Source organism: Lepisosteus oculatus, chromosome 8 (genome assembly GCF_040954835.1).
Source record: "Lepisosteus oculatus isolate fLepOcu1 chromosome 8, fLepOcu1.hap2, whole genome shotgun sequence".
Lineage (NCBI taxonomy): Eukaryota > Metazoa > Chordata > Actinopteri > Semionotiformes > Lepisosteidae > Lepisosteus > Lepisosteus oculatus.
Window position 1 is genome coordinate 7698910 of NC_090703.1, and position 23748 is coordinate 7722657.

General features: G+C 43.2%; 2 protein-coding genes across 2 annotated transcripts; one reads left to right on the plus strand and one right to left on the minus strand.

Moving 5' to 3' along the window:
• Positions 1–429: 429 nt before the first annotated feature.
• rhoj (ras homolog family member J) lies at positions 430–20315 on the plus strand. The gene is made up of 5 exons (XM_006632331.3): positions 430–610; positions 9657–9715; positions 12462–12626; positions 13359–13454; positions 15044–20315. The coding sequence occupies exons 1-5, from the start codon at positions 436–438 to the stop codon at positions 15188–15190; spliced, it is 642 nt and encodes a 213-aa protein (XP_006632394.1). The 5' UTR covers positions 430–435; the 3' UTR covers positions 15191–20315.
• A 17-nt stretch (positions 20316–20332) lies between these two features.
• On the minus strand, positions 20333–23432 carry gphb5 (glycoprotein hormone subunit beta 5). Its single transcript, XM_006632332.3, has 3 exons — positions 23241–23432; positions 22510–22711; positions 20333–21890 (listed from the first exon to the last, which is right to left on the minus strand). The coding sequence occupies exons 1-3, from the start codon at positions 23354–23356 to the stop codon at positions 21699–21701; spliced, it is 510 nt and encodes a 169-aa protein (XP_006632395.1). The 5' UTR covers positions 23357–23432; the 3' UTR covers positions 20333–21698.
• Positions 23433–23748: the final 316 nt, after the last annotated feature.

A 23748-nucleotide genomic window follows, 5' to 3' on the forward strand; every position in this document is an offset into this window, starting at 1 on the left:
GATCGCCCACCAAGCCGTTCTTCTCATTCCGGGAGACCCGCCGAGGATTTTAAACGGGATGCGACGCTTTCCCGAGCCTAACCGTGACAACCTTCGTGAAGTTTTCTTCCCCGGCGCTGAGCCCTCGCAGCGACCAGTCCTACCAGCGCCGAAGCCGGGGCTAGCAGACTTGCAGATTTTCTGATCCTCGACTCAACGGGAAGAAGCGAGGAAAGCGAAAACAAACAAAAAAAAAAACAAACCAAAACTTCTCGATCTCTTACCGGTCTTTCTGTAACGCAAGGGGCAGAAGTAAATCTTCTACCACCACCCCCCTCTCCCGGGAAAACGCGATGCGCTGCGAAATATACCCGCAGTAAGAAATACAAAATATAAATATAGAGAGAAGAAGTTCGGGCGACTTTTTCTGTCCATGCTGGTAGCGGGCGAAGCAGGATGGAAATTAGGGAGGAAGATGGCAGCGGCGGTAGCTTTCGGAATAATGTGAAAAAGATGCTGAAGTGTGTCGTGGTGGGCGACGGGGCAGTGGGGAAGACCTGTCTGCTGATGAGCTATGCCAACGACGCCTTCCCGGAGGAGTACGTGCCCACGGTGTTTGACCACTATGCAGGTAGAGTACAGTGCCGCCGACCGTGCGCGGTTGCCTGGACACAGCCCGCCCCCCCCTCCGATCTCCGTGAGGCCAGGGGGTCTTCAGGGACGGGCCGGGCTCGGCGACGGAGGGCGAGGACGGGGGAGACGAGCGTAACTGCTAGCCCGAGGACGTTACCCGGGCCTGGGGCTGGTGGCGGCAGACGGCTGCCTGCTAGAGAAGGGCTTTTAAAAATTCAAAGGCGAAACTTGACACGTGGTTTTATATTTAAAAAAAAAAGAGAATCCATGGGGGCGCTGGGTTATAACAAAACACAGAAAAAGTTTATGCACTTTTCTGTGCTTTAGACCAACTGACTTTTCTTGGCGCACTCAAAAGTGGGGAAGGGTAAAAATACTTATTGGGGTCGATTTGTGGGTTCGAGTCCTAAAAACGTGATTTCGACCCTTTCGGCTTACTGTAATTGTTTGGCGGTGCGGAGTGGTGAGTCCAAGTGAAAAGGTGAATTGTGGAGTATAATTAGATCATTGCGATTGCACACAATAGTGCTACAGTATCTTATTTCCTCCGTGTCAGCAAGGCTCGGGTTGTGGAATACTTGCTCCCCGGACAGACGTGGGTACCGCTATCTGTCTCTGACACGAAATACCAGCTGTCATCATTGCGTAATGTTAGGTAACAAGGAGAAAAGCGCCTTTCCTCTTGACCGAAGAGCAAACGAAAACAAACCGTGCCATTAGTGGGTCCCACTAATTATAACTTGCTTGAAGACGGGTCGATATTAACAAAACCGCTCAAATGCATCCCATAATGCTAATTGTGGAGCCTGTTGTGAAAATATTTTGAATTGCACTGGCCTTGATTTTTTTTTCCAAGAGCAACAAGCTGTGGTTATTTTCACAGCTTAAACGAGCGTGCAGACAAAAGCCAGCCACCTAAACACAGTCTGACCCCAGGGGCTTGATGTAATTATGTGTTTTTCAAAACCTGTTGAAAACGCTAAGAGTACAAATCTTAGAACATGCATTTAATACAACAGGCAGGTCAAAAAGCTTATGAAGAAACAGATCCAAAAATGGTAATTGTTTTGCAAACTGCTACTATGGTACAGGTTTTTCTGGAGCTTATTTCTAGGGAATTATTCTATAGAGTGGCAAAGTGCGTGTATACAATTATCACTATATTGTTACTATCTGGATTCACTGTTCCTCTTGAGAATCTTGACATCAGTAGCTGCCTCTACAAAAAGTAGAGGAAATAATAGAGAAATAGGGAATTAAATTAGACTTAAGTTTCTGTGGCAGACAGGACACTGGCTCTGGTCTGGAACCGTCTCAGTATTTTTTTGCCCTGGTCGTATTGTACAGGTGCCAGGATGGGTGAGAGAATTAGCCTGGGTGCAGGGCTCCACTGCTCTTTGGGTGTCAGTCAAACTGATAGGCAGCTGGTGAGACAGACATACTTGAATACACAGTCATAGAGTCTCGGACTGCTTCCTGAAAGATGGGAGGATATGGTAATATGACCGTAGTTCTTGTATCACTTCATTCCTGGAAGGACTGACATCATTTTTGAACACATGTCAGATCCAGTGGGAATATGAGAAAAGCAGGATTTAAATCACAGGATTAAAGATTCACATTTTTTTCCACTCATATGAACTTTATGCCAATTGTCCACTGGCCCAAAAGGGGGGTGTATGTATTTTCGGAAATCCATCGGACATTTCAAAGTAGAGGCTTCGATAACTAGTACAAACATTCAAATACATTTAAAATATTAACTCTTTGCAACCTTAATGAGCTGCTTGAAGATTATGTTCCAATATTGAAGTTCTTCTACAGTTATGAAACTTAAAGTCTCTCAAAAGCAGAAAAACACAGTGGCTAAGCTGCTAATGCTGTTTTTATTCCATAAGTAACATGATCAACGTTCTAGATAAGATTAAGGTTATAATCTTGAAAAAGAAAAGCACTAAAAACATTTTGCTGGTCTTGACGGAAATTGTTCATATTTAAATTAGATGAAATGTTTCAGAGATGGGGTAAGGCTTGATAATGTTTTTAAAAATCAGATTCTTTTAGGGGGGACGGGACAGAATAATGTTTTCTGTATCTACCCTACATTTATACAATGCTATTTAATGGCAGAATTTACACTTTTTAAAGAAAAAGGGGTTTGGTTTAGAATGGTCACATTGTTGTATCTGAAAAACAATTGCATGTAGTTGATTTTAAAGGCCCTGCAGTTTTCCAAACTAAGTTCCAACTACAGAAGATTCATAAAAAAAAACAAAGCTAATGTAATAAGCCCCTTTGCTTTTTAGATCTTGTTGTGTTGTCTAATAAACATTAGAATTGTGCTGTTCAGTGATGACAGTGTGCAGTAATCTGTAGCTTTTCTGTCAACACATTTCAATGGGGAACTGTGTTGTCACTCAATATACAAAACTGCGTTTAATTAAAATCACAATTGTTAACAATTCAAGAAACCACCAAATCATGCTGAATAAATAACACATCAGCTAAGAAAGGAGAGGGCAACTATAGTTTGACTAAATGGAAAGAAAGGAAACAATGCTTTAACTTCAAGGAATGCTAGGAGATTTTAGAAAGTTGTTCTAAACCTGAGGCTGACAGACCGTGTACAGGTTTATCAATTAACTTGGTGATGCAGAATGGAAGCCCACATAGGAAATACCATTAAAATGAACTTTTCTGTGAGGATGGTGACTGTGCATGCATCAGAGTCTGGGAGATATCCTACACAGCAGCATGCCCTGGAGAGACCTTGTAATTCTGTGCAACAGTGGAAGAGAGGTCTGACAGCCTCCATGCTCACTATGTCAAGGTTACATAAAAGAAGTTGGATGTTGGACAACACAGAAGAGATAATCCTGGCGAAACATCATCAAACCGAGGATTATAAATGCAGGATTATGTGTTCATAAGGCAGAGCAAGACAAGTGGATCTTGTCTTGAGAACATCATCCAGGTAGATGCTGCACATTGGTGGTGGTGGAGGGGTGTCCCCATTACCTGTAAAGCGCTTTGAGTGGAGTGTCCAGGAAAAGCGCTATATAAGTGTAAGCAATTATTATAATTATTATTATTATAAGTGTTTATGTAGGTTTGGCACCTCCAGGTTTTACATTACTTTCACTCTTTGATGTGAGAGTTGATCAAGAATTTAAACTCCTGTAGAATCGTTAATCGTGTGTGGAACAAAAGTCCTCAGTGCCAGTGAGAGAGGTCACATTGAGCCTGTTTCCAGATTTCAACCCCACGAGTTGAGGGGTCAGGAGAAGGGGTTACATTAGGGGATCGAGGACTGAAGTTAGGCAGGGATGAAAATCACCTCTGTAAGGAAGCTTGGACTTTGTATAAAAACAAGAGAAAGGTTGTGTCTGTGTGGCACTTTTTAGATTGCTGGGTGACCTCAGCTGCAAAGACAGAAGTGCCAGTTTAGCTGTTGTTTAAGAGGCTCACTGAGCTCATTAGGGAAACAAAGCTGCTCAGCAGCTATGAACAGAAAAATGAAATAAATGAATAAAAACATTTTGTTCTCTGGAACATTTCTTGTAGGGGAGAAGCTTAACACGCCATCATTATGTAATGGCACTATTGTGACAGAATGCTTTTGTGTCACAGCAGACAAACACAATGAATCCTTTATGTTTCTAAAAACGAGTAGTGTGTAGCAGCAGTGTGGTATATTAAGTGCTATACCCTCGCTTTTGTTTCCACGGCGAGTTTTTGAAACCCTTAATTCCGCACTTTAAATGCTTTCATTGGCGCCACGAACTGACAGGAATGGGCAGTAAAACGTGTCCCAAGGCAGCTGTTTAAAACACATGGATGAATGTGTGGAAATCGGAAGATATTAGTGGATGAAAAGGTGTTGTGCTCCCCCTTACCCCAGGCAGAACATAATAGTGGGCTGTACGTCTGCCAGATTGCATCTCGCCTCCACATCAAACACGCAATAGGACCAGCGAGGCTTCAGGATATCTGGCGTCTGTTTTTAACTGAAAAATACTTCGTAGGGACGTGTAACTGCTTTCCCCAGGATTCCTTTTTATCTTCAAGGATTTTCTGTGTGCATCCGAGCCCTGCCTCACTGCTTTGAAAGCACGGGGGGGAATTCAGAGTCTGTTCTTTTTTGTGTTTTTTTTTCTTCAGGACGTCTTTATCTTAAAAAAAAAAACAAATAAGAGGAAACACCTGTTACGATCCTGCACGCTGTACTACGACGGAGAACTTATAAATCTAAACCACTTTGCCAAGTGGACAGAGGTAGCCTTCTTCTAAAAAAAATTCTTTTTGCCTTATCCGTCTGATTTTATGCTGTAGAATTAGCTCCACACTCTCGCTATGTAAGTGCAAACGCATCTCGTTCGTTGTTATTCAGTTTGCACAGAAAATAAAACCCCATTGTAGGTCCTTGGGTTTCTCCTGTGGCAGTGCTGTCCCAGTGGGAGTTTCTCCAGATCCCAGACACTCCTCCGTGCTGGAGATTTAAATCGTTCTGCTTCTCAGTTCACCACACTGCTGCCAAATGTAGGCAGTGACACCTTTGTCTTCCAACCTGCTGTGCAATGAGACTTCTATGTAGAATTATTTGAAGACTGTAAAGCACGTCTGAGCACTAATAGAGTGTGCTTCATTTGGCATGACTTGGCTGCGCTCAGCTGTTACGCTCTCTGCTCTTTGAATAGTATGGGGTAGAGATAAATCCTCGCTGAATTTGTTTCAGCACAGAACACAAAACCAACATTGAAGCTCTGTGCTTCAGTCCGACGTTCGCCTGTTGTAATCCGTGGGACGGTGTGTTCAGTTTTAATATGGTCAACCTAATAATTCAGTTTTTCAAGATCTTATGTTCTGTTATCTGCAAATGTGTCAAAGCAAGATCGGCCACATCGCAGTATTACGACATTGGGGCTTCTCATGCTGGACTGTCTAACGTACCCCTTTTAGGTCAAAGAGTCTCTAGGACACCTTCTAAATCCCTCTAGAGTCTCTCGAATCCTGAGTTGTTTTAGAGACAGAATAGTGTAATTAATCATGTAAAAGTGAACAGCAATCATTGCATCAATTTTGTTAGTTCTGAGAAGATCACCGTTCTGCATTTGTCTGTATTTTAGATATATTCTGTTATATAACACACTGAAGTCAGTTAGGACCAGTAGGCCTTTAGAGATTCACTATATTCTCTAATTACAGGCAGTGACTCTCATTAACTTGATAACACTAACAGTGCATTAAACAGTAACAGTAAGACTTACTTCAGCTGGAAGATGTCTGGGCTATATAAACTCAAGAGCCCAGTGTGGCCAATATGAGAGGAAAAATACAGAGTAGCCAAACTCCATCTCGGCTTGAATTTAAAGTCTGAGGTTAAGTTTGTCTCGAACTTGCTTTTTGTGTTTTCTGAGGCTTTGAATGTCTTAGGATCCAAGATAGTTGCTCAGGGGCGGAGCGGTGGCTCTGTGGCTCAGGATCTGTGCCTGTGGCTGGAAGGTTGCCGGTTCGAATCCCGCAGCCGGCAGAGGAATCCTAATCCGTTGGGCCCCTGAGCAAGGCCCTTGACCCCAACTGCTCCAGGGGCGCTGTACGATGGCTGACCCCGCCCTCTGACCCCCAGCTTCTCTCCCTGTCTGTGTGTCTGTGTCTCAAGGAGAGCAAGCTGGGGTATGCGAAAAGACAAATTCCTAACGCAAGAAATTGTATAGGGCTACTAAAGCAACATTAAAACATTAACAGTAGTTTCTGGTAGCAGAGTATATGAAAAATACAATTGTTCTGTTCTTCAGAAGGTTTCAGAAGTGTCATTCCTGCTTTAACTCCACCTAGTTAGAACTTTTTTCAACTGCAACAGATTACCACTGCAGTTTCCACTGATCTCTAGTACTGCAAGGTTATATAAATACACTCAATATAAATAATTACATTTTCTACATTTATTGCAGTCCTTTGCCAAGAGCAATACTTGCACATTGCTGAATAAGCCAACAATAGCCCGATAGTCTTGTGAAGAAGATTGATCCTTCAATATAATAATGTTCACTTACATCTTAAGGCATTTTTGAATATTCATTGACACATTTAATGTGACTCTGTACTGGCATTATTTGCATTCTGCTAATAGGGTTAAATATAAGGCCAAAATGACAGCAGAGCACTCTTTGGGGCCAAAATCTGTCTGCATGAGTCACAGTGAGGTGAAGGAGAAAGGCTGAGCTGAGTATCTTGGCTTCTGTACAGTACATTCACATTGTGCTTTTTTTTTAGTTTTACCTCTGAAAGGTCTTTCTCTCAACATGCAAGAGAAGCCCAAAAATGCAAGTACATTTCTTTTAATTATTATTATTATTATTATTATTATTATTATTATTATTATTATAATATTATTTTAATTGTTTTTCTAGATGTCATTGCCCTTTATGTTCACAGAGCTTGCAGTGACTGATGAGCACAGAAATCACGGTTTCACGGGCGCTGTGTTTTGCAAGATATTCTATGTGTAGATATCCACCAGCAATGTGGATAAATGCTTGTGCATTGCTGATCTAACTGGGGAAGATAAACTAAAATGAATCAGACTCACTTTTATTGTCAGTTAAGACTCAGTTCGATTAGTTCCCTGCATTTGTATAGTATTTTCCATTGCTAAGCCCCTCGCATACGGGCGGTAATCCATATCATCATCCACTGAGCAGCAATTCTGCACCAGCAGCCCCACAGCACAGCGGATCAGGTAGAGACGTGAGCCTTTGATTCACCAGTTGAACTAAGAGGGTGTCCAGATCGGCAAAGCCCATTGTAGAATTTACACACTAAAGTCAACATCCCTACTCTTCCAAACAGTGCCGTAAGATCTTTACGGGACCCTTAGTTTAGCATCTCTCCAAAGGAAGACAGTTCCTACAGTGCAGTGGAGCTGTTTTTTTTGCAAACTCTAGACAAGAGGAAAGATCACCACCTGCTGGTCCCCTAACACTACTTACAACAGCAGCCTTTCTTAAGCAACCTTTGCATGCATAGGTTAGAAGAACTAACTTCCCACAAAATGTGTTTGCAAACACATACTTGTCTTATACTTCAAATCTTGTTGTATAATCCATAGATGTATTTGCTCTTGCTGTTACATTATAGAAAATGCCCAAACACTTTTAGCTTTGTTTTTCATCTGACAAAAAAAAAACACAGCTTTGTTGCTGTGGATTAGAGTTACATCTTGAAGCCCTCTGCACTTTTCCAGTATCTGTCTTTTCTAAAACGTGCATCGCCCATTATTGCTGCCTGAACAGATTGTGCAATCTTTCTGTGGCTGTGACCACTAAGGTCCTTAGGGAAGCAGATATTCTTCAGCTCAAGGGTCTATTATATACACGTCAGTAAAAAAAAAAACGTTGGTCCTTGGTGAGATGTTAAGTCCATAATTGCAAGTGAAGCAACAAGATTTCCTTAAAGGGATTTTATGACGCATTGCATTATAGAAAAACTTTTTTTTGCTGTTGGAGTACAATTGACACATCATGCATTTTCTTCCTGCCATCACATATTAGAACACTACAATAACACCTCATTTAGTGTTCTAATTTCGTACTGCTGATTTTAAGTGGGTTTGCGTAGTCATTTTCTGAATCTCGGAATGTCCTGATCTCCAGTAGTCTTGAACGCACAGGAAAGAAGAACTGAGTCTTGAACTTACCCCCTTTTATTGTATCGTAACTTAAAGAAATACACAATGTCATTTAAAGTTATAGTAACGAAATTCTTCCTGTGTACAATAAGCAATGCAGACTGGGGACCTGGTGTGTATCAGGGTTAAGTTACTGTCCAGTCTGAAGTGCTGTAGAAACTTTTGTGCACTGTGTAAAGATCTTGTTACTCATCAGATTGTGTTCCATTTTTGCATTTTCTGCGATTTGAGAGCAAGTTTCTTATATAGATTTGGTGGAACGCTTGGCTTATTGACCCCGTGGTGATGTTCGACGTCCGAGTTGGGGGGGCAATTTCCTACACTCTCATCTAGAGATCGCCGCCCCTTTTTGACAACTGTGGACGTGACATGGGTGGCATTATCCAGATGTGCTCTATAGAAGAGCCCACTACAGCTGTGTGCCAGATACTCACAGCGGAGAAGACGTGCTTTTCAGAATGTTAGTTACGCTAAATGACACAAACGGAACCTGCTGGGTTACACAATAGAACTGTGGAGTGTCAGAGCAGCATTTGCAAACAGTTGACTGCTCTGGGCCTGGGATGTTACAGTGTGGCTCTTAATTGCCATTTATTAATGCCAGTGCCCAGTAATAAATCCTCATATCGTTAATCAACAGGGTGCAATATTACACATGTAGCCAATGTGAACAGAATTCACCACTACAGCTGTTCAAAGGTGTGTGAGAGGGTGTCTTTTACTTCTGTTTACATTCCAGTAATTTGTCTTTTGTTGCACATTGTTTTCTGTGTCTTAATGATGTCCTTTTAGTGTCAGGAGGAGGAATTGTGTGTCCCCCACAATCCCTTCCTTTTTTCTGTTCTGACAACAGAACATAATACAGGAAGTGCTGCATTAAACTGCTTTTGTTTGTTTTTTTACTAAGTAAAGCCAAATTTAACCGAAGCAGCTGTGTTACTAGACGCATGCTTTTGCATATTTCTGTGAGCTTTTTACAGTATGTTTTAGTTAGACATCAAAGAATTATTCAGTAGTAGCAAAAGTACAATTTTGTTGGCAGGAATGTACAAATGAATGAAAAAGTGTCCAAAATGGGCTTTAGACCCGGGGCCTCTTGATCAACACTCTGAAGGAGGAAGACGTATGGCTAGATTTTTTTCTCAGTGCAGTCTTAGAGGTAAACTGTGCAAAATGGCTCAGAGACTAATTTCTACCTCAGGAGTTAGAAAGATAAACAAGGAGTTCTAGAATGCCGTGCTCCTGGGCCATTGTGTAAAAAAAATGCAATTATTTGATTGTGTTCTCATGTTCTGTCATACTGTATACTGTATGTATGTATCGTGACCTACACTTGCATTTTTTTTTTCTCTTGCAGTAAATGTGACAGTTTCGGGGAGGCAGCACTTGCTCGGTCTGTATGACACTGCTGGACAGGTAATTTACCACAACCGGGTGATTTAGACATTGATCACAGGTGCCACCTGACATAGCACGTGCCTCTGTAAGGAAATAAGAGTGTGTTCACTGAGCGCACCAGCTAGCCAGCATGTAAACGGGCCACTACAGACAGACAGGAATAATCATTCATTTCACCTTAGAAGTCATCATCTCTAACAGGCCCTCATCTTTGTGAATGTAAGGTCCGTCCTGCACAGAAATGATAAAGTAATTTGAACTCTCTTAGCTCATTTTAATGTCAGCAGAACCATATACCCAATGATTAAAGAAGCAGAACAGGATTCAGCACATGGCATTGCACAGTAGTTATTGGCAGAGGATAAATAGACCCTCCACAATTCTTCACAGCAGGACTACTTCATGTTTAGGGTGAGATTCCTGCTATCTCAATGTGTTGCAGTATTCTCTGGATTTATACCGGGGGCAATATTCACAGCTCACACCCAGAATTCTGGAGAATTTGTCTCAACATCGCAGCATTGATCCGGCATTGAAATAATTAACCCAAATCAGCTGTTGCACCTATAATTTAATCAGGACATTATAGCATAACCCATTTTGTTTATTAATAGAACAAATATGTCTGAAGTAAATTAAGGCACATTACGTCCATATTTAAACTGTCCTGTTGAAAATCACTGCAGCCTGTACTCCTGTGCGAAGTCATTTCCATCCGACAGTTTTGCGCTGTTGAATTTTCACATTTCCCCAGCCTATTTCCAATGTTTTATGTGAGGAGGGCTGTTTTGTCAGCTTTTCTTGGCGACATTAGTAACACATGATTTCACCTCCCCATTAGCAAATGTAATTTTCTGTTTTCGAAATTTAATTAAAAAAAATGGTCTCTTTAACGTTCATACAATACTGAGAAATGAATATCGCAATTTGCCTGGGAGTCTGTAGCATTGAACATAAATCGGACAGAAATATAGTTTGACTCTGATCTCCACCAAAAGTAATACAGTTGCTCTAATTTACAGCACAATTCTGGATGTGCTTTACTGTCTGATTTCAGTTGCGCATGCTAAATTTTGTGTCCTAAAATTTACAACACTCCACAAGACAAGTCCTTTGACTTTTCTCCCGTAAAATTCGCACACTGCTCTGATTCACTCCCAAACTGACACTGTGCCACCTTCGTATGGGTCCAATGGCCTCCTCTCATTTGTAACTTTTCGTTTCTGTGGCCTACAGTCGGCAGGTTCTGCACGGCACATCTTTTTATTTTTCTGTGAGCTTGTTTAACCGCTCATGTTCCTGGCCTTGCGTTTCAGCGCGGGGCTGTGTGACAGGGGTAATGGAAACAGCCTTGACAAGGTTTGGAGATGAAAACCTGAAAGGCTTTTTTCTGTACTGGCGTGCACCAACTGTACAACAGGACATGCTCCAGACATCCTGCAGACTGCAGTTACTAGTCAATAGGGGGTCTTATTATTCGCAAGCAGGGACGTAGGCAAGGAATAGAGTTTCTGAAAAATTGTAACCAACTGAACGTCAGCATTTCCATTGTAGCAGAAGCGTATAAACCAGTTCAGTGAACCACAAACAAGGGGGGGCCTTCAACATATTACTTTTACAGAATCCCAATGTTCCCCAGGCATTTCATAAGTCCAAAATAGCCGTTTTGAGGAAACCCCCTTTCTTGTCACTGTGCAAGTGACACGCTCGCCCCTTTTTCGATTACAAACTCAATCCACGCATCTGCATTTTGCAAGGCAAGAACAGGAAAACACTGAATCTTTCTGTACGGTGCTATTTTTAAATATTGATCAGAAATGGAGAAATCGATAATGCTTGAGTGATGAACCAGAAGCCTGGAGTCGGCAATACTGTAAACCTCACGCTTTCGTCCTCTAACCATTTGTCTCCTTAATTCAATAAAAGGAGCTGCATGAAAGTGGAAAATGAGATGGTGAACTGCCTGTGGAATCAGAGATGTCATCTGATAGATGTGACTTCCCCTGGAACTTCATGTGCAAAAAAAGTTGTAAAAGCTTTGTTTTTAAAGCGTTGAACACTCAGTACATTTTTAAAACAAACTTTTGCAAAAAGAACTACACGTGAAAGCTTAAAATCAGTGCATTTGTCAGTGCTTAAAAGCACTAACAACTTGGTTACTGAGGTGATTCTTTCTTCTACAGAACACGCACAAACGGCTTGGACACTCCCTGATCCTGTCCCGGTCTTGCACTTTCCCTTAGCTGTCCTGGAGACACTTCAGAACGTGCATAATGTAGTATCTCAGGGGCTTGCTTTCTCCATTGCCACGCCACGCAGAGTGCAGGGTGGCTCATGCGAAGCCGGGCGCGGCAGGTCAGGGTTCGAGACAGGGCCAGGTCAGTCGCTGCGGGGGATTTGTGTTTGCACCCACGCTCCTGGACTAGGCAGGGACAGCTCACGTATGGGTATGCTTCTGAGAAAAGTAAGGTGATCCTCAGATATGCAGCCCCCGACCCCTCCTGCCTGGCCTGAGGGAGTGTGTGGGGAGGCCCTGAGATCAGGAAGCAGACCTCCCAGGCCATTTCTAGGCAGCGCTGATTAAGTTAAAGGTTTCCATTCCAGCTCCAGATGTAAAACAGAAGGGAGGAAAATAAATTAGAGAGAACACGCACGGAGTGGATATCTTCCAGCTTTAGAACTGCGTCTGCTCTGTGCTGACCCATTAAGGGCTCAGCTGGGGCTGAACTGAGAGCTCTGATTTTCTCTTTCCTCTGTGCAACAGGAAGACTACAATCAGCTGCGGCCGCTGTCCTACCCCAACACTGACGTGTTCCTCATCTGCTTCTCGGTGGTCAACCCTGCCTCCTACCACAATGTCCAGGAGGAGTGGGTCCCCGAACTCAAGGCCTGCATGCCCCATGTGCCCTACATCCTCATCGGAACGCAGGTGAGCCCCGAGAACCTCCTAGTTCTGTGCCTGCTGTCTTTGCTCCTTGCATGACTGCCTGCATCGTGCTCCACTAGCTGCCTGGAGCCAGATGCTCTTGTGTCTGCTGTAGCGCGAACAGGAAGCAGATGGTTCTGGAGTACACGTGGAGGAGGGCTGATGTCTTCATCTCTCCCAGATGGGCGCTGGGGGAAGCGTCGAGTGGGGCTGAACAGTGATCAGCTATTTCACATGGGTCAGTGCAATGGGAGAAAACGAATGTCTGTTTCACATCAGTCAACATTGTTGTTTTACATTTACGGGGGAACTGTAGTCCCACTTTCTCAGACGGGTTATTAAATCGTGAACTTTGTGAAGGTACTGTATGGCCGGTGTGTTGTTGCAAACTGCTGATCTTGCCATGGGCGAGAGCAAGAGTTTTTCAAGAGCTGTGGTGTGAAGCGCCCTTCCTGCTCAATAGTCACCTTAGCGACTAATGTAACGTGACATTATTTCGCAGACATATCATCGCAGAAATGTTCCAACGTGACCTGCGTGCAGAGCTAACATTTGCAGGCAAAACCGTATCAAAGTCGAGAACAATATTTCTATTGAATTAAAGCCTGAAATGCTTTGAAATGCACTCATCAATGCTGATTCTCTTTAAACCCAAAATATAAAAATAGCGTTGCAGTTCCCCTTTAACAGTAACTGTCACGGTTTTCTTTTCAGTTGCGTATTTTTGCCTTTCAGATTGATTTGCGGGATGATCCCAAGACCCTGGCCCGCCTGCTGCACATGAAGGAGAAGCCCATGACTTTTGAGCAAGGAGTCAAATTGGCCAAAGAGGTTGGTGGGTTTCACTGTTGATAGGCATTCCGAACAAGTAATAGGTTTATTCCATGCTGAAAAGAGAAGAAAGAAAACACAACATTTCAGTTGTGGAGCCTTCTTTGTAGTGTTTTTTTTTCTTCTCTTTTCTGCATGGAATAAACCTATTACTTGTTCCTTTGCAGCCTACGCATGCTGACACATGACACATGCTTAGCTCAGAGGGTAGCACAGAGAGATGACCTCACTCTCTGCCTACAGTGTGCTCCTGCAGACACCAGCAATTAGCAAAGCATGGAGCAGGGCTGTGCAATTCCTGCTAACTGCCTTGGGACAGCAGTCCACTACTGGGGGTAACAGAACTCCATATTCGTGAAGTACCATTTTCTACCACGCTAGGTTTCAGGCTCCTTTTTGGAAAAAAGAAAAACTAATAATAATAAATCGATAGGACAGATTCAAATTGGTGGTAGGGTATCTTAAATTAACTTTCCCAACCCAACTTACTTTAAACTTTACACTCTAGTATTGTTCACCTAGGACAAAGAAGGGGTATATAAACTTCACATGGCAGTAACGTATGAGTACGGCCATTTCGTGCATAAATGTAACAGTCAGTCATAAGGTCTAACAGTGAGTTCTGAAAAGTCCATACCTGATGTACAATAAGTAAGGATCCTACAAAATCCCTCTTGAACTTCTTGTTCTTGTCTGTGCTTGATAATGTGGCCCACTAGAGGGCGCAACTCCTTTGATGATGGTGCAGACTGCGATGAGACATTTCCTACATTTTGCAAGAGTAGAATGTTTTTTGTTGTTCAACTTATCTGTTTGCCACAGAAGGACTGCAGCCAGACCACAGAGGAGCCAGATTTATCTGGCTGACTGGCGCGGTCAGTGATTCTGTATCTATACGCTGCACGCTGTAACTACAATGAAGAGACTCGTGCAGAGTTTTAGGGCGGAAATCTCTGAGGAGAAGCGATAAACCAGTTTATAAGGCCTATATAGATGGGTTTATTCCAGATCTTAATATCAGTTTGCTGATAAATCTGCAGATAAAAAATAAAGAAGTTTCTTAAAAAGCTTTCATGAATATGGATTGTATTCTTCTCATCATTATTATCGAAAAGCCACCAAGTTGAGCAACAGATTAGGCCCTGTGTCTGGGTCTGCGTCAAATTTGAGCACTACCGCCACCTTCCTTCAGTTACCTGATTTTGTGGACTGCTGTAAGGGGGTGTTCATTGCAAAAAAACTGAATTTAGTGGCTCTCAAGTGACCTAACCAGCACAGTTGCACATTCTAATACTGTATAAGCCCAGCATCACAGTGTGCGTCTGATTGCTGTCAGGGGCTCGGCAGTGGAGGGAGGCCCCTGACAGCACTCGGACGCACACTGTGGCCCCACGGTGCTCGTCACGGGCGAGAGTGTGGCCCCGCACAGTGCCGAACCACGATACGATACAGCGGGCGTGCGGATAGGGTGGCCAGGTCTGCCCTGTCAGGACAGCGGACTTGTCAGTTGGCTGGGTGGGCTGGTGAAAGAGCCGTGCCACCAACCCCCCCACCCACCCACCCACCACCTCTTTATCTTCTGTTCTTAGATTGGAGCCCAGTGCTACCTGGAGTGCTCGGCGCTCACGCAGAAAGGCCTGAAGGCGGTGTTTGACGAAGCCATCCTGACTATCTTCAGCCCCAAGAAGAAGAAAAGGAGGTGTGCGTCCTGCAGGGGCTGTTGCGCCATCGTCTGAGGGGGCGGGGAGCGGCGGGACAGAGGCGCCACTCTCCCCAGGCGAGGGGAGGAGGGGGGGGCAGACATCATCCTCTTCCTTCTCCCCTTTCCTCACAAGCACACCTGCCTCCTCTTCAGAAGACGGCTGTCCCTCTGAGATTCTCAGCGATCCCCTCAGCAGCCCCTCTCTGTCTCCGGCTGGGCCGTTAAGTGGCAGTAGCTGCAGTGACCTGGGTGGCGGAGTGACCAACCTGTGTTCGGACACAACTGCCCCCCCCTTACAGTGCAGTCTGAGAGGAGAGCATTTTCTCCATTTTCTCCTCACCCCAGGTGGGGACGACGCTATAATACCCTTCGGTCAAGCCAAAGAGGAAGCTCACTTTGTAATTTGCACCCTTACTGCTATCAAGCAGGCTACAAGGTCAGCTTCTCGAGAGCACATACAGTGACGCCACCTTTCTTCTGCCGCGTGAGATTCCTCCCAGGGTTTTCATTTTCACTCCGTGGAGTCACTGCTGGCCTTTTTCCTTCTCTTGCTTCACAGTTCAGAAAGATGTTTAATACACCGCTGGATCACAAACAGCAGTTCATTTATCCACGCAGGAGTGCACTCTCGGCATGCGGTTACTGAGGTGTTCTTCCGTGTCAGTGCCTTTATCGCACAAAGAGGTTAACCCTAGCCTTCTGGCTCCTCCGAGTCAGCCAGCAAGCCTGAGGTCGGTCTCGTGTGCTTTGAATGACGCCTAGAGACTGGTATGGGTCATGGTGGCTCCTTAGCAAAAGCTGTGAGTGAGAAATGCCAATTTTTATATGAATTGTTTTAAATGAATAATAGTCTATGGTATATTATTTGCATTAGCTGTAACTCAAGTAGACTGTAAACTAATTAAGTGCTAACGTACCTGTCAGAGGAGGTTCTAGAGTGGAGCAGTGCCAGTGTGCAACAGGCACACAACGTTCAACATGTCTGCTGGCTTCGATTAAACATACTCTGGCTTGCGAATGGCAGTTATCTGAGGGTTTTGCACAAGGCCCTTTTAGTGAAACAGTGGACGTTTGTAAGCACTACAAAGATGCAGCAAAAAATAAATAAATAAAAAAAACAAACGGGGTGTTCTTCTGCCAAGCTTAAAACAAACGTCAGCTTACGCTTTTCGGGTCTCCCTGGAATTGGGTGATGTCAGCGTCACATCGTGGCAGTTTTGAGTGTGTTAAAACTCAAAGACAGAGCCTGCAGGTTTTAGAGGTCTTTCTAATTAATCAGTCATTAATTACTTTGGACATGCATGGTTTTGAGCAGTTAGACTGGGTAATTGAATCAATTGATTAAAAATGAGTGCGAGACGACCTGGAAGATCATGTGACACTCTGGAGCCTCAGCTGTACTGTGCTGTAGTGAGTACAGCAGCTCAGCATCCTCCTGCATTGGACGCAGGTGAGACAAACACCGTGCCAAGACTGATTCTGGTGTGGATTCAGGAAACGTTAGGAAGAATACTCTGTACATCTCAGCATCTTCTACCTCCCCAAATTCACCTGCAGAGACGTGTAGAGCTACAGTATGAAGCTTATGTGACTTTGCGGAGCAGGCAAATTCTGCTTTGTTGGGTGGTGCCTCCAGCACATTCCGAAGGAGTGGAGGAAGACTCTCTATTACAGTCTTCTTCCTGTGAAAAGCTTATTGCAGGGTTATTTTTCAACACCCAGTTCTTCTGCGCGTGTGGCCTTCTTGGTAACAATGTCATTTTTCTTCAGAAGGGAATTGTCACCTCCCTAGGCTTTCTGAGCCACAGTGAAACACAACCCAGGCGGAAACTAAGGGGAGTGCCTTTAAAACGAGAAACAAGAAACACGTCTTCGCACAAAGTGTTATGGTAGCCTGGATCAAGCTCCCCAGCCATGTTGTGAAAGCTAACACTGGCTTCTTTCAGGAAACAGCTGGATGGGATCCTCAGATCACTTAGCTACTGACAGTCCACTGAGCCAGATGGGCTGCCTCCTTTCTTTGGTGATGTTTCTTATTTTTTGTATGAGCAAGCAATAAGTGACAGATGAACATTGACTAAGTAGTGGCATTTGGTTTCTAGCCTACGTTTGGAGAGTAAATATATTTTTGTAAGTGCCTCAATTAATCCTTTGAAGAAACAACTAAGTGTTCAACTCCACTGAGCTCTACCAGCAAAAGCGTGTGCTGGAGGCTTGGCACCTTCATTAACAAGGTGCGGCTGTCTCCTGTGATTCTCCGCTGTGCCTCCATGTCACAGTTTCTCAGTGAGGGCTGTGGAACATGTGTAAGACACTGTTTTGTATTTAGAGAAGTTGTCTTGGCAGGAAGTCCATGCCAGGAAGAGGAACTGTTTTTAAACTTGGATTTTGTCCTTACAGTGCTCTTGATTAAAGCTCTTTCCTTAGGAACCCTAAACTATTAGTTGCAGAAATGGTGTCTGTTGGGTTCCTGGGTGAGTGCCCTGATTGTTTTGTGCCCAAATGCCTGAATTAGAATTTACTACAGGTTTCACATACAGTACTTTGAGTGGTTTTCTATTTCTGTGCTGCAACTTGTGGTACGCAGTCAATTCAGAAATGACCCAAAGAGAAGTTCAAATTTGCTTGCAGAGGACGTGGTGTCGATTTGGATGAGGCAGTGTGGGGCTGTGAGCCTACAGCCATATTGCAGAAGACTTGTTTATGTCTGGCCTTGCTCACAGGAATACCATGTCTTCCTCATCTGCAGTTTTCTTAGTGTACCTGTCCTTCTCCACACTGCAGTACCATGTTAAGCTTTTGATGTCCTTAAGTCCTTGGTTAGAATCTTTTTCGGTAACGGGACCTGATACATTCAAATAAAAGCCACTCGGTACAGTATGTGTGCCATTTCTGTTGTAGTTGATCTGTAGTGATCCAGTTTGTCAAAAAAAGACCAAAAGCCTATTATTGATCAATACAATACAACTGAGGTACCTAACCTGTTATACACTGAAGGATTTGATCTCTTAAGGGTTTAAATGTTCTTTCAGTGTGCAGATTTATGGCCAAATGTTGGCACTAATGAAATGTTTGTTTTATCTTGTTTTTTTCTTTCTTATTTTGTGTGCATTAAGTTAGATCAAGAGTCAGGTGGATTTTAACAACCTCCAATCGCTATTGACAATCAATTCTATTTTACTCCTTATTAACACATTCTTAGAATAAGCAAGCACAGCCTGCCATTGTTCACTAATGCTTTAACTTTGATTGTTAACTTCCTCATTTTCAGAAATGTTTCGTTTTAAAAATTTGTCTTTTTTTTGTTTTGTTTTTCAACCCCTTGTATTTCTATATTTTCATGATGAAGCAAGATTTTTGACCATCACAGAACAGGCCGAATAAAGGCCTGGAATGAGTTTTCCAGTTCCATCATTAGGTCTTTCTTACTCAGATTAACCTCGGGTGTCTCAAATCGATGTGAGTGTGATCAGGAACTGGTTTGTGAATCGTTCATGTTTCTTTACAGACCAGTTTTAACATTGCGGCACTGCTGTTGTCGCTATCTTCTTAGCTGTTAATGTTAGTACTACAGCGGATTAACGTGACTCTACATCTTATTGTTAAAATGGCCTGATCCGATCTTTCGTTTTCTCAGCAGCAGCTTTCTTCGGAGTAAAAAAAAACAGCCTTGATGGGCTGAGAGAATGGCAATCTTATTTAAATTGTTCTGCATTCTGCAGGGCCTGTTATCAACAGGTGGACTTGAGGAATTAAACTGTAATTTGTGCCTTTTAGTAGAAACCTTTGTCTCAGTGCAAAGAGCAGCGAAGAGGGGAGTGGGACTTGGGGTTTTAGAGTTTTTTTTAAACAGCACCGTCATTAACCTTTAGTATAATTTGAAGTAAATAGACTGCCGAATGGAGGGTTTCTTTTGTGTACGCAGATCCTTTGATCTGACAGGAGTGGCAAATCAACAACAGTTTTTTTTTTCCCCATGAAGCACAGTTCTGTACAAATAACGGATCCCGTGAGACATGGAAATGTGCAGCACAGGGGGTCTCTGAGGGGTTCTGGGGGAAGAGTGTTCATTTCAAAGACTGCTTTTTATTGTAGTGGGAAGACTGGAAATTAAACAATTGAGATGCTCCGAGAGGAAAACACAGACCTGGAAGCAGATATTGTGAGCAGCTCAGCCACTCTCTTTCCTTGTGTGGACAGGGTAGATCTGAAGCGAAGAAGGAAACAGCTTGTCACTTCCAGCGAAGTGGCTTTCTGCCTATGACTGATTATTTCCGTTCCACTACAACCTGATGGGTTTCCAGCTTAGTCTTTTTTTTTCTGTAAAGGTGTAATTGTTTCATTTGATCAATAGATCAGAAGAAACTGAAGGTACGCTATGCATTTGACAGACCTAACAATTGACCTTAGGTGGGTGCATTTCTGTTTCCAAGCATTGCGAGTGCCTACACTGCGGAAATCCGATGTTTAAAAGTACCCCCAATTTCAAGTAATAGTGCAGCCCGACCGAGATCAGGAGCACTGGTCTTTACCAGGTAAAACCTCCCTCAGCAAGCTACTGCAGAAACTTTGGAGTTTGGAAGCTTGGTATGCAGTGCCTCCCATTGGATCAGTGATTCTGTTTGTGTGTCCTTTATCTGTGAGTGTGCCTACGTCTGTTAATACCGATTTACTGCAAAGAAAAGTGACCCTAGGCTACATTGGTTAAATGGCTGGCTAAAACAAAATCGCTTGTAAGTAGTTTTAAGATGATCTCAGGAACAGCGGGATTTAGTAGTTGCTAGTTTTCTTTTTCAACAGATGGAGGGCACAAAGTGCTCCTTTAAAATAGGGTCATTTTTTTTCATTTTATTATGTAGCGATATTCTATGTACACTTATGTGCACTTGCTACACTGTGCCTGTTTGCTATGCAACTGCTTTGTACTGTATATTTCCTGAAAGCCAGGTTTAACACTGGTAACAGCAATAACTTGAATACTAAAATGCAAACAATATTTAAGTGTTTTAAATATACTTATTATATAGTGTTTCTTTCCCTTTTATTTCCAGTACCCATGTAGTGTATGTGTACTATCATTGCTTTGTTTGTTCTGAGTTGAATTCTCAAATACTGTAAATACTTTGATGGCAATTAAAAATATGCAACACCAGTAAGAATTCAAGTCTGTTTTATTTAAAGTTTCACTTCATTGTCAAGGGGGGTGGTATGCTTGAATGATCTATATGTTATGCCCCTTACATTAACAGGTGAAAGTGGATGTTATGTTCTGCATTTATGAGGAACAGAGCAATAGGTAACAAAAGATAACAAAAAATACATTTTTAATATGTAATAAGATCCCATAACCACGAAGTACAGTCTGTCACTAAGACACATTCTTCAATAATAGTCCAGATTAGAGGTTGCAAAAAACATTTACATATTCTTTAGAACCTGTATTAAAAAACAGATTGTAAATACCTGGTGATAACTACTATGGGCTGATGATTAATAACAAATCCAGATTGTTTTCATATAGAAATGTTTTATTCATAGGCAATTTAGTATTAAAGGCTTGTTGTGCATTTATAACATTTCATGTTGGTGATTTTTTTCACTACTAACACTGGTGACCACACGGTAATAGGTTTTCAAATGATCCATATCTAAAGGTCAGGAACAACCTGGTTTAAACTACTGTAGCAGGGAGTCAGCTCAGTTCAATAATGTACCTGCAGTTTAGCATCCCTGGAGCAAAGCTGACGACTGCTGGCTTGAACAAAATGAACAAATGAGCAAATTAGCTGTTAAATTTGAAACCTGACTTCTTTCAAATTCTCTGATGGATGCACTGGCGATAAGGACGACCTATGAAAACTGCAGGTTGGTGTTTCTCCCAAGAATGCAGTGATAGATAGGTGATGTGTTTTTGTGACCAAGTGGGGCATAAAGAAAGAAAGCAAAAAAAAAAACTCGGAAACGTGGTTTGTTGTATATGATTGTTGAAAACGGAAAAAAATGTTATATACTGTTTGAACGAATGAAAGAAAGAAAGCTTGAGATGTTGGCTGGCAAAGAGGCCCTTCTAGCACTGCTTCAGTTCACTGAGCTCAGGCACATTCCCACATCTGCTGGAGATGCTGTGCACCTCAGAAGCCTTTGCGACAAAATTTAAAATACTGCAAATAGAATTATTACTGATTGATTTGGCTGACACTTTTACCCAACTTAACTTAAAGTGGCATCCATTTAAACAGCTGGTTATTTTACAGGAGAAGGTCAGGTGAGTACCTTGCCTCAACCGGGGCTTTGAGCCCACAGCCTTCAAGTCCCAGGTCCAGAACCCTGACCAAAAGCTCCGCACTGCTGCCCGAGGATTAAGGAGTTGAATGGGGAGTTAGAATTCGGTTTTGTGCCCCATCTGCCAGTGTTTCAGTGCTTAGCATCCCTAGCAAGAAGGTAGCAGTGGTGCCATACCTGCAGTAGGTGAGTTAAAGTTTGACAATAAGCAATGCTGTGAGTTTGGGAGACGATCCTTGTGCCCACTGGCTCTATGCTGGTTAGACAGAGGAGACGCACTCGGTGGTGCTAGTGTGGCACACCCCACAGTCACACCTGACAGCCACAGGATAGGTGTAGTAAGGGTCGACACCGGAGGAGCAGTTGGGCAGTTTCACCGTCTCCAGCTTGGTTTCATTGTAGGTGCACACTCGCTGGTAGGACTCGACATACGGGGGGTCCAGGACAGGCTTCTGTTGAGACAGAAAAGGGCAGCAGATACAAGTACAGGGCAAGAGCAGAGCAGGCAGAGGGCCGAGTAACAGCCACAGGGAGAAGAACAGGCACGAAGGAGTCTGCCACAGAAATACGACTTGTCAGCTGCAGAATCCAGAACCGGTAACGGCTGTGGTGGTACCATCGGCTTCACAACAACTGTGGGGTGTCCTCATATTCTCTTTTTTCTTTATTCAACTTCACCCTCAAATCAAACATTGCCCAGGGAAGTAGAACTCCTCTGACTGCCGGGTCAGAGGCGTGAAACTAGGAACCAAGCAGCAGCCCCACAGCTGGATTAGATCTCTCGGGGGAGAGCAGAACTCCCTCCCTCTCCTGCCCTGTGGTGTGGTGTTTCATTTCTAATCTTCCACAGCAATTCAGTTAAAAAAACATTTAAAAAAAATCACAATCTCTGTTACAAAAGTGCATACCAGCTATTTTTTAAGGCTAGAATTAACGTCACAAACTCTGGTTCCAGCCGGTACTGTATCTATAGTAAACGTACTGTATATATTGCGGGGCTTGCACACTAACACTAGTTGCAGCGTAGCTGCTTACAGACCTTCCAAAGCAATAGGTGACACATTTCCCTACCTCCCAGGTCTCACAGCGCCCCCAGCAGGCATCCGTAGTGATGTGCAGCGTCCCACAGCCTGGTTTCCGGGCCAGGAAGGTGAACTCCCGCACGGCACATCCGATGAAGCGGCGCAGGTTGATGCCAGACTGCAGAGCCAGAGCCTGAGCAGCGAGGAGCATCACCAGAGAGCACAGGACGAACTGCCCCTGGCTTCCCCCACTGCCACACAGTCAGAAGAGTGCAACAAGAGCTGCATGAAGACGCAAAAGGGATCCCCTTTCTCCCTAAAGGCTGTCCCTGAAGAGCAACTAACAGATAGCAGACTGGGCCATTTCAGTCTCTCACACTCACAGATTCTAATATTTAAAGATCTAGATATTTCATGCTTATTGCCTTAGTGCAGAAAAACACACATCATCATTATGTGGAGATAAAATATTCATAATGCGTTTCATTCTTTTGTTTCGTATGCTTCATTAGTACCATTAGTACTAATGAAAGGACCAGATTGCTATGAAATGGGGGTGTTGTTACTGTTTTTGCACTCTTTTAACCACTGCAAAACATGCAAGCGAATTCTAGTTGATAATACGCAAATGATTTTGATGCAGAGTATGCATGTTGACATTCCTGTATTGCACATTCACCATGTTGTTATAGCCCATTCTCCATAACTTTGCAAAAGTAGCAGCCCTGCCCAGTAGCGAGAGGCAGTACTTCACAGTACTTTTTTTTCTGTTTTCCTTACCGTAGTACTTTGTGGCCTAACAGCTGCATCTGTGGTCCGGACTCCAGGGCTCTCTGCAGAAGTGGGATCAGGGAGGCTTGTTCTTGGAGGAGCTGTAGAAATGGCACTGCCACCATTATTTATAGGAGCTCACTTGTCAATCAAGAGAAACCAGGGGGAAGGACCTCAAAAATACTGTTAGTACTTTCTGTATATAAGTAAACATACCTCCAAAATGTACTTTCATCCCTGTATGACACACCCACTTGTAATTTGATCATCCCAGGTAAGTGTAATCAAGTGATGTTACACAAGTTTCACACAAGCAGTAGAGCTAGGGAGAAAAATGTGATTACTGGTAAGGATGTTAATTAATAATATAATTATTATTATTAATATTTTTTCAATTATCAATTAATGTACTTACTATATTAATAGAATTACTGACAATAATATAAACAGTTACCAGGGTTTCTCCTATAATTCAGCCCAGTCCTTCCAGTGAGAAACTGAGTGCTTAGGAGGTGAT